The 12978-nt window shown below is 36.6% G+C and overlaps 2 protein-coding genes across 4 annotated transcripts; one reads left to right on the forward strand and one right to left on the reverse strand.

Moving 5' to 3' along the window:
- Positions 1 to 421: 421 nt before the first annotated feature.
- Positions 422 to 8993, reverse strand: cetn4 (centrin 4). 2 transcript variants are annotated; one of them, XM_051860615.1, is made up of 5 exons: positions 8883 to 8993; positions 7842 to 7997; positions 4261 to 4389; positions 919 to 1056; positions 422 to 665 (listed from the first exon to the last, which is right to left on the reverse strand). In XM_051860615.1, exons 3-5 carry the CDS (start codon positions 4381 to 4383, stop codon positions 576 to 578), a joined length of 351 nt encoding a protein of 116 aa, XP_051716575.1. In that variant the 5' UTR covers positions 4384 to 4389; positions 7842 to 7997; positions 8883 to 8993; the 3' UTR covers positions 422 to 575. The 2 variants fall into 2 exon arrangements, with proteins under 2 accessions (XP_051716575.1, XP_051716574.1); XM_051860614.1 differs by having other exon boundaries at positions 8796 to 8957.
- Positions 1076 to 12364, forward strand: bbs12 (Bardet-Biedl syndrome 12). Of its 2 annotated transcripts, none has more exons than XM_051860613.1 (2): positions 1076 to 1622; positions 10319 to 12364. In XM_051860613.1, the coding sequence occupies exon 2, from the start codon at positions 10319 to 10321 to the stop codon at positions 12026 to 12028; it is 1710 nt and encodes a 569-aa protein (XP_051716573.1). In that variant the 5' UTR covers positions 1076 to 1622; the 3' UTR covers positions 12029 to 12364. The 2 variants fall into 2 exon arrangements, with proteins under 2 accessions (XP_051716573.1, XP_051716572.1); XM_051860612.1 differs by lacking the exon at positions 1076 to 1622 and adding an exon at positions 9082 to 9147.
- Positions 12365 to 12978: the final 614 nt, after the last annotated feature.

The following is a 12978-nucleotide window of genomic DNA, read 5'->3' on the forward strand; positions in this document are numbered from 1 at the left end:
ATATGTGTGTATGTATATATACAGTATGTGTGTGTATATATATATATATATATATATGTGTGTGTGTTAGCCTGCAATGCTCTGTTAATGTTAAAATGCAACACAAAATGCATTGCAGGTCATCTTAATATTATCTGGCTCATTAATCCATTAATCTGTAGTGTAATGGATATTTCCTATCTCGTACATAGTGCCTATTTTATATGAATGTGTTTTATGTTATCTAATAGAAAAAAATAAATTGTCAAAGATTAATTTTCCACTTTAAAATACACCAGGATTTAAAACTGTAGACAGTGGACAAAATGCTGGTTCTCTAGAGGATTTTTCTATATCCGTATATAACATATATACTCTTTATTCTCATGCATTTTTCACTTTTGGGCTTGGTCATTATGTGGAGACGTTCAGACAGACCGGACAGATGCAAATACATTTTTATTTAATAGTGTACAAAATATGTATAGATTAAAATATTTTTACAACCTTGTAAAAAAGAAAGCAACACAAAACAACACTTTAATTCCCTTAAGAGGCTTACAGTTATAATAGCTTTAGTGACGGTTACGGGGGATTCAGTACAGACTGGTCTTTTTCATGATCCGTAGAAACTCCTGCTCATTAATCTCTCCATCGCCATCTCTGTCGGCCTCGTCGATCATTTCCTGTTTCAAAAAGAAAAATCCGAGACACAATCATGTTAAAAAACAATCTTCAAAAACATGTTGTTATACTGCAATATTTCCTAAAGATGTCAGCTGTTCCTCCATGATGAGGGATCTTATCTGATCTTATGTCATTTACTACCCACTGACTAATCAGCCAGTTTCTTAGGAGAAACACCGATCTGTCTGTGAGGTTTACATACAGGAACATCCTTTTTTTGTGTGTATTTCCCCACATGTGAAGCAGACACACCTGTAGCTCCTCATCTGTGAGGTTCTCCCCGAGCTCTTTGGCAACTCGCTTGAGATTTTTGAAAGAGATTTTGCCTGTGCAGTCGTCATCGAAAAGCCTGAAAGCCTTCAGGATTTCTTCTTTTGAGTCCTTCTCACTCTGTTGTGAAAGATAAATGACACACAGATCAATTTAGTGTAGGAGTTGGCAGTATGACCAAAATCACAGTATGAGTAATTTTATATCACAATAACGGTATACAGCGTCAAGATTTTTGTTTTTGCTGGGAATTTAAAGGCAAACTACATAACTTTTTTTGTTCAAAATTAACAAAATTTAAATAATGAGTCAATGCATCATCAATGCTTCTTTCAAAATGTGTTTTTCACTATGGTAAGCCTATTATAAGTGTTTATATTTTAGACCTGACGGTATGGTTTTTCGCGGGAAATTGCGTATGTACGTCACCCACCGTGTATATTATCGTAAACTAAAACTATTAAAAACATTTCTGTTCATTGAAATAAAACATTAATAAAAAAAAGCTTAACCTGAATGAAAATAAGAAATGTTGCCTTGACAAAAAACTGAAATAAGTTTGAGCTGAAGCACTAAGATAATTTATTTATTTATTTATTTTTTATTTACCTTTATTTTACCAGGAAGTCTCGTTGAGATTAAAATCTCTTTTACAAGAGAGACCTGGCCAAGGTAGCAGCCATACGGTAAGACAACATTTTAAAATACAAGTACACAATAAAACAGAAATTTTAGAACATAGTTCTGGAAATATTAACTGGAAATACATAAAAACAGTAACACTTTACAATAAGGTCTCATTTAATGCATTAACTAACATGAACTAACAATGAGCAATACATTTGTTACAATATTTATTAATCCTTGTTAATGTTAGTTAATAAAAATTCATCATTGTTCATGTTAGTTCACAGTGCATTAACTAAAGTTAGGAAATACAACTTTTGATTTGAATAATGTATTAGTAAATTAAGTACTGTAGAAGTGTTGTTCAATATTAGTTCATGTTAACTAAAGTAACTGATGTAAACCAATCAACCTTATTGTAAAGTGTTACCGTAAAAAATAGGCTAAAACTAACTAAAACTGAAATAAAAAATTAATGCTAAATAGCAATATTAAAATAAAAACAAACACAAAAAAAAAACTAATAAAATGACAAAAGCACATACCAAATGACTAAAAATTAAACTAAAAATACAGGTGCTGGTCATATAATTAGAATATCATCAAAAAGTTGATTTATTTCACTAATTCCATTCAAAAAGTGAAACTTGTATATTATATTCATTCATTACAAACAGACTGATATATTTCAAATGTTTAGTTCTTTTAATTTTGATGATTATAACTGACAACTAAGGAAAATCCCAAATTCAGTATCTCAGAAAATTAGAATATTGTGAAAAGGTTCAATATTGAAGACACCTGGTGCCACACTCTAATCAGCTAATTAACTCAAAACACCTGCAAAGGCCTTTAAATGGTCTCTCAGTCTAGTTCTGTAGGCTACACAATCATGGGGAAGACTGCTGACTTGACAGTTGTCCAAAAGACGACCATTGACACCTTGCACAAGGAGGGCAAGACACAAAAGGTCATTGCAAAAGAGGTCATTGCTGGCTGTTCACAGAGCTCTGTGTCCAAGCACATTAATAGAGAGGCGAAGGGAAGGAAAAGATGTGGTAGAAAAAAAGTGTACAAGCAATAGGGATAACCGCACCCTGGAGAGGATTGTGAAACAAAACCCATTCAAAAATGTGGGGGAGATTCACAAAGAGTGGACTGCAGCTGGAGTCAGTGCTTCAAGAACCACTACGCACAGACGTATGCAAGACATGGGTTTCAGCTGTCGCATTCCTTGTGTCAAGCCACTCTTGAACAACAGACAGCGTCAGAAGCTTCTCGCCTGGGCTAAAGACAAAAAGGACTGGACTGCTGCTGAGTGGTCCGAAGTTATGTTCTCTGATGAAAGTAAATTTTGCATTTCCTTTGGAAATCAGGGTCCCAGAGTCTGGAGGAAGAGAAGAGAGGCACACAATCCACGTTGCTTGAGGTCCAGTGTAAAGTTTCCACAGTCAGTGATGGTTTGGGGTGCCATGTCATCTGCTGGTGTTGATCCACTGTGTTTTCTGAGGTCCAAGGTCAACGCAGCCGTATACCAGGAAGTTTTAGAGCACTTCATGCTTCCTGCTGCTGACCAACTTTATGGAGATGCAGATTTCATTTTCCAACAGGATTTGGCACCTGCACACAGTGCCAAAGCTACCAGTACCTGGTTTAAGGACCATGGTATCCCTGTTCTTAATTGGCCAGCAAACTCGCCTGACCTTAACCCCATAGAAAATCTATGGGGTACTGTGAAGAGGAAGATGCGATATGCCAGACCCAACAATGCAGAAGAGCTGAAGGCCACTATCAGAGCAACCTGGGCTCTTATAACACCTGAGCAGTGCCACAGACTGATCAACTCCATGCCACGCCACATTGCTGCAGTAATTCAGGCAAAAGGAGCCCCAACTAAGTATTGAGTGCTGTACATGCTCATACTTTTCATGTTCATACTTTTCAGTTGGCCAAGATTTCTAAAAATCCTTTCTTTGTATTGGTCTTAAGTAATATTCTAATTTTCTGAGATACTGAATTTGGGATTTTCCTTAGTTGTCAGTTATAATAATCAAAATTAAAAGAAATAAACATTTGAAATATATCAGTCTCTGTGTAATGAATGAATATAATATACAAGTTTCATGTTTTGAATGGAATTAGTGAAATAAATCAACTTTTTGATGATATTCTAATTATATGACCAGCACCTGTATATTTAAAATATAATATAAATATAAAAAGCTAATTTAAAAACTATAGTAAAACTAAAATAATGCTGATATAATACATAATCATGTTAAAACCTATTTTTGGATAATCTATTAAATTAAATACTTTACAATTAAAAAGTATTTTATTTAAGTTGCAAACTTGATGTACACAAACCATGGAAGACCTGAGTTAAAAATAAAAGACTGAAACAGTGAAACTAACATTATAAAATGGATACTTTCAATTTTAACTTCCACTTGGAGGAGCCACTTCTGAGCTTTTGCTCTTCCTCAACTTGACATGTTTGGGACAATTTCTTCCCTGCTCTCACTTGTAAAACAGTCCTGCACACTGAAAATATATTCTACAGTGGTATAAACACAAATTACCGAATGTTAAGTATATAATGTCTGATGGGTTCACATAGCATAAATGAGAAATTATTGACGTCTTTCTCCATGCCACTATCTGAGGTGTACTGCAGTGGTTAGATTGCGGACTTACCATTTTCTGTGTCATCATAGAAAGGAAATCATTGAAGTTGATAACGCCCGATCCTTCTTTATCGATATCAGCGATCATCTTTTTGATCTCTTCTTTCTTTGGTTCAAACCCCAGAGCTCTCATAGCAACCTACAGCAACACGTCAAGTAGTCGGTTAGTACATACAGTACCTGTGAAAACCAGCACGTTTGGACACACATTTAAATGGATTTATGTTTCACCTCATTTTTAAGCCTTTTGCTCTAAAGCCTTCTTTTTATACAACATTTTATTCCTAAAAACATGGTGAAATCTTATTTTTCTGGCTGTTGACAGTATTTTCTGATTCATGGATTTATGATTAAAAGAGAAATCCAAAATCCACGACTAATATCAACAAAATGAAACAAGAATTTTGAACCTGGCTTTATCCAGTGTTCAGATATCTCTTCTGGAATTATGATTTATGCAAATTAGTGCATACTTAATTACATAATCCCTCATTTGCATATTTTAACATAACATTTCAGAAAACTTGTTATACAAAAAAATATTTGTAATTCTTAATGTAATCAGTCAACTGGGGAATTATGGTGATATCTATTAGTTAAAAGCACAATATGTAAGATTTTTGGATTGAAATATCCAAAAACCGCTAGAACAGTGTTATATATTTTGTTGACTTGTGTACTTACAATATCCCAAACATTTCTAAGAATGTTTAAATCCAGAGAAATAAGCAATTTTAACCAGGACACGGACCATGTCTGTGCGTCGCCTATCAATGACATCATACCCGCGTTACCCTCGATTTCCGGTTTTATTTTGTAGAAACCATGGAAACACCAAAGATGCTTTAGTATATTACATGTTTTATTAGACAGGTGAGCAACTGTTTGGATACATTCGTCAACAGAAAACTAATCATGTTATATAGCTCAACACAGTAAGTCTTATTGTTTAAATCTCGTTTTCATGATTCACCGCAAGTACCATGTTTTACCATGCCTAATATCGATCTAGCTTACTGCAGTGTCTCATAGCAGCCGCCGAGCGAACACACAGAGTAGCATAATTAAAACTTTCAACACACAAATGTATCTAATATGATGAACAGTGCTGCGTTACCCCACAATCGCTTGACCGGAGAAAGTGGCGAATGTGTCATAATAAAGCAATTGCTTTATTAGCTCATCATTTACATTAGCTCATCAATGAATATGATTTCTGCCCAAATCCTGTCTGATTTTTTCCCCCCAGCTGTAGACGTGAAGACCTCACCCCCATGATTCCGCAAAATCAAGGCATCATCAAGCTACGCCTTTGTTTTGAATAAGCGACCTCTAGAGGCAAAAACTACATAGTGTGCCTTTAATTGTTTTACCGTAATAACCTGTAGTGTTGTCTTGTCTTAAAGGGATAGTTCACCCTGAAATGAAAATTAAGTCGTCATTTACTCATTGTTGTTCTAATGCTGTATGCTCTTCTTTCTTTTATGGACCACAAAAAAAAAAAAAAAAAAGTCCCGCTAACGCTCATCCATATAATGGCAGTGAATAGCGACCAGCATCAAGCTTTTTAAAAAGACACAGAACTATCACAGAATGATCTGATGTTACACGTGTCGTATATTCCAAGTGATCTGGGGGTATATGATAGGGTTTGGTGAAAACCAAACCGAAATTGAATGTATTATTTAATGAAATTCTTGACCTTGGCCGTTGGTCTTCTTTGCACAACGTGCGCATTCATCAGACTCTATTAGCGCTGCAGTTCACTCACCCAGAAAAACAAAAACGTTGTGAGAAATCAAGATCAATAAAAGCGCAACATGAAATACAACACCTAGAAATCCCCAAAAAGAATCCGTGCTCTTTCTTTACCGAGTTAATTATTTCCAGACCGAAACTCTGGTTGTCAGTCAGAATGACTGAGCTTGATAACTTCTTGTTATGACGAACAAATACACTGCCCGGCCCAAAAAAAAGTTGCTGTTTGGATTTCAATAGGCAAATACTTAATGATCCATTCATAGATTCTTATTACAGTGATTATCTCTAGTTTCTAGCATATTATATGTTTGGCAATAGATCTTTTAACCTTTAAAGTCAAGATTTAACCTTTTCTTTTAACCTTTAAAGTCACCTTTTTATGTCAAGATTCATCAGGGTTAAAATTGTGAAAGAATGGTTGAGAGAACATGAAGAATCATTTTCACACATTAATTGGCACTGACCTTAACCTCAGTGTAAGTTTTTGGGATGTGCTGGAGGAGACTTTACAGAGTGCTCACCTCTTGCATTGTCAATACAAGATCTTGACCAAAAATTGATGCACCTCTTGATGAAAATAACATCACAACATTTATTTCCATCGAGAGGTGCATCAATTTTTGGTAAAGATCTTGTATTGACAATGCAAGAGGTGAGCACTCTGTAAAGTCTCCTCCAGCACATCCCAAAAACTTACACTGAGGTTAAGGTCAGTGCCAATTAATGTGTGAAAATGATTCTTCATGCTCCCTCCCAACAATTCTTTCACAGTTTGAGCCTGATGAATCTTGACATTGTCATACTGGAATATGGCCATGATACATATTAATACATGGTTGTTTAAGAAATGAAAAGCTAGACACTCCATCTTTTAGGGTTAAAAGAACCATTGCCAAACATATAACATGCTGGAAACATAAAAATCACTATAATAATGATCCATAGACTTTTGATACATAGATGTAGAATGATACATAGACTTTTAAGTATTTGCCTATTAAAATCCAAACAGAGACTTTTTTTTGGCCGGGCAGTGTATATTCACCTCAGAGAAGGAGGTACATGGATTGTATTTCATGTCAGGTATTTATTAATCTTGATTTCTCACAACTTTTTTGTTTTTCTGGGCGAGTGAACGGCGGCGCTAATAGTGTCTCATGAACCCACAGATGACCCACAACCAAGGTCAGGATTTTCGTTAAATACTGCATTAAATTTCAGTTTGTTTTTCACCAAACCTTATCGCATACCCCCAGAACACTTGGAATATATACGACATGTGTAGCATTGGACCATTCTGTGATATTTCTGTGTCTTTTTAAAAAAAGTTTGATGCTGGGAGCTATTCACTGCCATTATATGGACAAGCACGAGTGGGACATTTGTTAAAAATTCTCCTTTTGTGGTCCGAAAGAGAAAGAAGGGCATATGGCATTAGAACAACAGCAAATGATGACTTAATTTTCTTTTTAGGGTGAACTATCCCTTTAAATGCTTGAAATTAGATTTGAGGACAAAAATAAATAATGCCTGTGTTTAAATCTGTTTACAAAACGAACTATGTATGTAGAATAGTCTTTATATATTTGAAATTTTGGGTCAATAAATAATTCTAATTTCTGTTAAATAGTAATAATGTCTATTAAAGATAAAAGTCTATTAAGTCTATTAGTAATTCATTAGTCAGTAGTAGGTAAGGAGTAAGATTAGTCACTCAGCTGGCATTTTGCGATTAGATCATTCCAAGATTTACCCTCTTCTTAAGTTCAGATGCCGTCTCGTGGTCTTTAATAGCTAACATTAGTGATACGGGTCTCAAACCCTTTCTACCTTCAGTTCCTTTACATCTATCGTTCCAGACCCGTCTGTGTCAAACAGATCGAACGCTTCTTTGATCTCCTGCTTTTGTTCCTCTGTCAGCTCTGGTTTGGGACCTGCTCTCTTTCGCTGGTTCGTTGTGGCACTGGGTTTCCTGAAGCTGGAAGCCTTGAAAATAAAAGCAGAAAGAGAGAGATTCAGCCATGCATCCACCAGGGGGTGTTATCATTACCTGTTACATAGCTTTCTTACTGTTTTATTGAGTTTTGTTTGAAATAATCATAAAATAATCAAAGAATCAGACTATAAACTGAACTAAAAATACTGTCCATGTTGCAACAGAGGAGGAAAAACAGATAGGAGTGATCACATCTTAAATGTTGCCTATCCTCTGTTTCTTTTGTATATTGTATATCCTGTATTTCAGCATGTTTTATAATTATCTGCACACTTACACTATATAGGCTATTCTAAGCAATGTTTGGATATTCAAAGACCTGTTCTGTTGTTTTTTATGCTGTTTTTGGATTGCAACTTGCAAGTTGAACTTGCAACTTGAAAGGATAAATAAAGGTTACTTAATTGAATCACATGTTTACATAAGTTATGGTAATCTGTAATCTACATTTGGGGAGAGGCTGTAAGAGCTGATTAGTTTCATAATCACACAGGTAGATTTACAAAACTTCAATTTAATTAATTAGATTCAGGTAAACACATTTACTGTACACTTTGGAATATGTGCACCTCAATAAATGTATATCATTCATAATATTAAATAAATCGCACAATTTTCGCCATTCATCTCAACAAATGAAGTGAACGACAGTCTCTGTTGGTTTCCACAACAATAACGCCAACAAGCTAACAGCTTAGGCTAACAAACAACGTAGTAACCTTTTAATTAAGTTTATGCTCACGTGAATTCATTCACAAATTTCTAAAAGTAACCTAAACTATACTTACCATCTCGAAAGTATCAGCAGAACCAAACCACAGCTTTGCAACTTGTGTGATATGTTAGTAAACAAGAGAACGAAATGCTGTCAGTACCGTTGGTTTCCTTGAGCGCGTTTGGATGGGCGTGGCGTCTGAGTAAGTGACAGCAGATTGATCCAATAGAATGTGTAGCTACTCTTTGAATTACGTATTCCACCAATCAAACATGAGCGGGCGGGGTATGTTAGGTGTAATTGACAGTTTGGTTCGTTTGGCGTCCGTCTCTTAGCAACGAGTCTATGGCTAGCGTAGTAGTGCAGTGCGCATGCGCATTCCAGAATATGGACCCGGTTGTAAACAATACAGCTCTGCGTTGAAGGTTTGTAGATTCGGTTTGATTAGGGCTTTATATACGATAGCTTTAGTGTATATGACTCGAATTTGATCCGAATGATACCCGGATAGTTTAAATGCTTTGTTTTGCCTGCATAAAAATGAAATAGAAGCTAATTTGCTAATAAGACATTTCTGGATATACAACCTCGACCATTATGTCGTACAAAAAAGAGTCTGTTTACTCATTTTACCTAATATATAACGGCATTTGCTGTCTTTATCAACTTAGTTTATGCATAGTTTAAACATTTAATCTAATTGCAGTCATCTTTGTGAAAAGTGTGCACAACATTCACGTAACTCTCACGTAAAATGGGGTCTTAATTAATTAATTAATTAATTAATTAATTAATTAATATTCAGAAAATATCAGTATGACTGTACTTTCACTAACGGACGAGAGGAATTTTGCAACATTAACACTGTCATTTCCTGTTTATTACAAATGTCAATGGTACTGTATGTCATAAAAGTGTCAAAAATCAGTGTTTCTCAACAGGATTTACTTCTGGGCCTATATTTTACATTGGACATCTATTTGACAGACTCAAAACAGTACAATTATAATAGAAAAATTATTTTGTTAAATATATATGTATACAAGTATATGGTTACATTTTATTATTTGCATTTAGCATTGTTTTTTCCTTCCCGCAGCCTTATCTACACACAGCTAAATGATCTAAAAGGGCTTTTCTATAAAATTAGCCCAAAACCTGCAAGCGTTTGGTAAAAATGGGCTATAATAATAACATTATGAAGATTTAATAGTTATATTTCATGACCTGAAATAAATGAAAAAAAAGAATAAAAAAAATGTTGAAGAAAGTTAACATAGAATAGATAGAACATTGAAGATTTTTATTTTTATTTATTTTATTTTTTTTATACAAAAATACATGCAAATTATAAATGTACAAATTATTAAGTCTAATAAAGGATTATAAAAATTCTCCGAAAGCAGTGAAGGACTAAATTATTCAAGAAAAAACCCCAAAAAACTTTGGATAATTTTTATTTATGTATATGGTTAGTTGCATTTTATTATTTAAATTTAGGATTGTTTTTTCCTTCAACCCTATCAGAACACAGCTAAATGACTAAATTACCAGCAATATTATATTAACCAGCATGTCATTATTCCTCTTCCACAGATGTCTAGAAGTGGCAGTGTCGCTCAGCACCACCATATTGGACTCCAGCAGTTAGAGGCCATATCCTCCTCCACACGTGTCTTTCTCGGCCCCAACAAACGGCTGAAGTTCATCCGGGATGAAGACGCCGGGGATGCGGTGTTGGTCAGCACCTGTCCACGTCTTCTTGAGCATATCGAGTTAGGCGGCTCGGTCGGACAGCTGCTACACGAGACGGTACGGGCCCAGCAGAAGGTCTTCCACTCTGGGACGGGTGCGCTGATGTTTCTGGCTGGAGTCTGGAGTCGAGTTGCACTGGAGTGTCTCAACAGAGGAATAAGTGTGTCGGACATCAAAACAGCCATGAGCAAAGGACTGGAGGTGTGTTTGGAGGCGTGCAAACAATCGGCTGTAAGCGTGCAAGAAGTGTCCTGTGAGAGACTAAAGGGGCACAAACCCAGTCCAGCTCTTAAATCTGAGCTTCAGGACCCTCATAATCTCAGGTTGACCACCCTCAAACACAGCAGGCACTTTAGCTCACATGATGCACAAGCTGAAAACACAAAACCAGCTCTGAATGATGTAACTGGCATAGCGGAAGCCATCAGCCACGGATGCCAAGCCTCCATGAGTTTAGTTTTAAAAGCTTGCAAGTTGCAATCCAAAACCAGTGCACAGAACAGATTTTTGGATATCCAAAAACTGGTTACGTGCTCCATACCGGGCCCGTCCGAGGAGCATTCACGCGTGATACACGGGTACGTCACGCTGCTATCAGTTGAACAGGCCTCGGTGGTTCAGCGCCTTCAGGGTCAGGTGTTAAATATCGCTTTGGTGAACGGCGACTTGTGCGAGAAATATCGCCACGTGGGCTTCAACAGGCCTGCGAATGTCATGCACATCACAGATTGTGCTAACATGCCAAGTGTGAGTCTGGAAGAGCATTGGAATGAGAATGCATTAAAAACACTGCATGAGTTCAGCATAGGTGTTGTGCTTGTAAGCGGTGTGGTTAATGTGAAGCTCAAAGAGCGCTGCTCAAGCGTACTGGTTATTGAAGGTGTTAAAAGCACCATTTTGAAGGACTTCAGCACATACACAGGGGCCGTCCCAGTTTCATACATCACTCAGCTCGACAGGCGCTGCGTGGGCCGAGGAGTGAAAGTCAGTCGATGTGGGGAAAATGAGTCCGTTAGCATTGCGACTGCAAGCACGTCTCTGGTCACTGCGGTCATAACCAGCTCTGTTCCTGCTAAACTACAAATCTTGGAGGATGAATTCTGGAGCTGTGCTCACCGGCTGCACCAGGCGCTCGCAGATGGGAAGTTGCTTCGTGGTGCAGGAGCCATTGAACTCAACTGCATCCACCAGCTACAGCAATACAAACGGAGAGAGACGGAAAACCCGCAGGAAAATGTGGTGCTGGAGCTGATGGCCGAAGCCTGGATGGACTACGTCTCCACTTTGATGCTGAACAGCGGGTCGGTGGCATCTAAAGCAGAGGCTTGGACTGCTGTTGCACATCAGATGAGACTTTATAAAGATGGAGAGCCCATATTACAAGCTTTTAGGGACACAGATGGGGTTGGTGTGTATGATAACGTGACAGTGAAGACTGAGGCCTGGAGAAGAGCTCTGGATCTGGTGTTTCTAGTGCTTCAGTCTGACACAGAGATCATTACAGGAGTCAGTGAAGGAGAACATGTTTACAATGAGCTCATGTGTCTTTGACATCTGTGACATATTTAATAGCTTTTTGTCTGCATAATTATTATTTTTTATATAAGTCAGAATGGAATTGAAACCAAATAACCTTTTTTTTTTCATACACTCTGAAGATGCTGCAGGCCTTTTCTAAGTATTCAAACACCTGACAATCTTCCTACGAAAATGTGCTACGATAATGACAATATGTGTGCTGTTCTAATGGAAAAGTAAAATAGAATACAACATGGAAGTTTTTGTTTTTTATTCATTTTTTGTCAGATTTATTTGATGCAAAAAATAATACATTATACAGTACATTATACATTTAGAAATTAATAAATCTAATAATCTGTCCATCCATCCATCTGTCCATCCATCCATCCACCCACTATCTATCTATCTATCTATCTATATATTTGTCCGTCTGTCCGTCCATCCATCCATCTATACTGGTGTACCATGTAATTTGTAAAGACCTTTAAATGCTAATTGGGGCGCATCTGTAATTTCCATTCTAACCACTTATTTTTTTCTAGCATACAACATTGCCACCATATGGGCATGAATTTGCATTGCATCTCAGTGCTTAAAGGGATAGTTCAACCAAAAATGAAAGTTCTGTCATCATTTACTCTTCCTCAAGTTATTCCAAACCTGTATAAATGTCTTTGTTTTGCTGTATACAAAGGAAGATATTTTGAAGAATGATTGTAACCAAGTAGATGTCTTGATGTCAAGTAGACATTTATACAGGTTTGGAATCTACCCTTTAAAGGGATAGTATACCCAAAAATGAAAATTATCTCATGATTTACTCACCCTCAAGCCGTCCTAGGTATATATGACTATCTTCTTTGCGATGAACACAATCGGAGATATATTTTAAAATATCCTGGCTCTACCAAGCTTTATAATGGTAGTGAACAGGGGGCGTGTTTTGAAGTCCCCCAAAAAAATGCATCCATCTATCATAA

The sequence above is a fragment of the Ctenopharyngodon idella genome, chromosome 14, assembly GCF_019924925.1.
Source record: "Ctenopharyngodon idella isolate HZGC_01 chromosome 14, HZGC01, whole genome shotgun sequence".
Taxonomy (NCBI): Eukaryota; Metazoa; Chordata; class Actinopteri; order Cypriniformes; family Xenocyprididae; genus Ctenopharyngodon; species Ctenopharyngodon idella.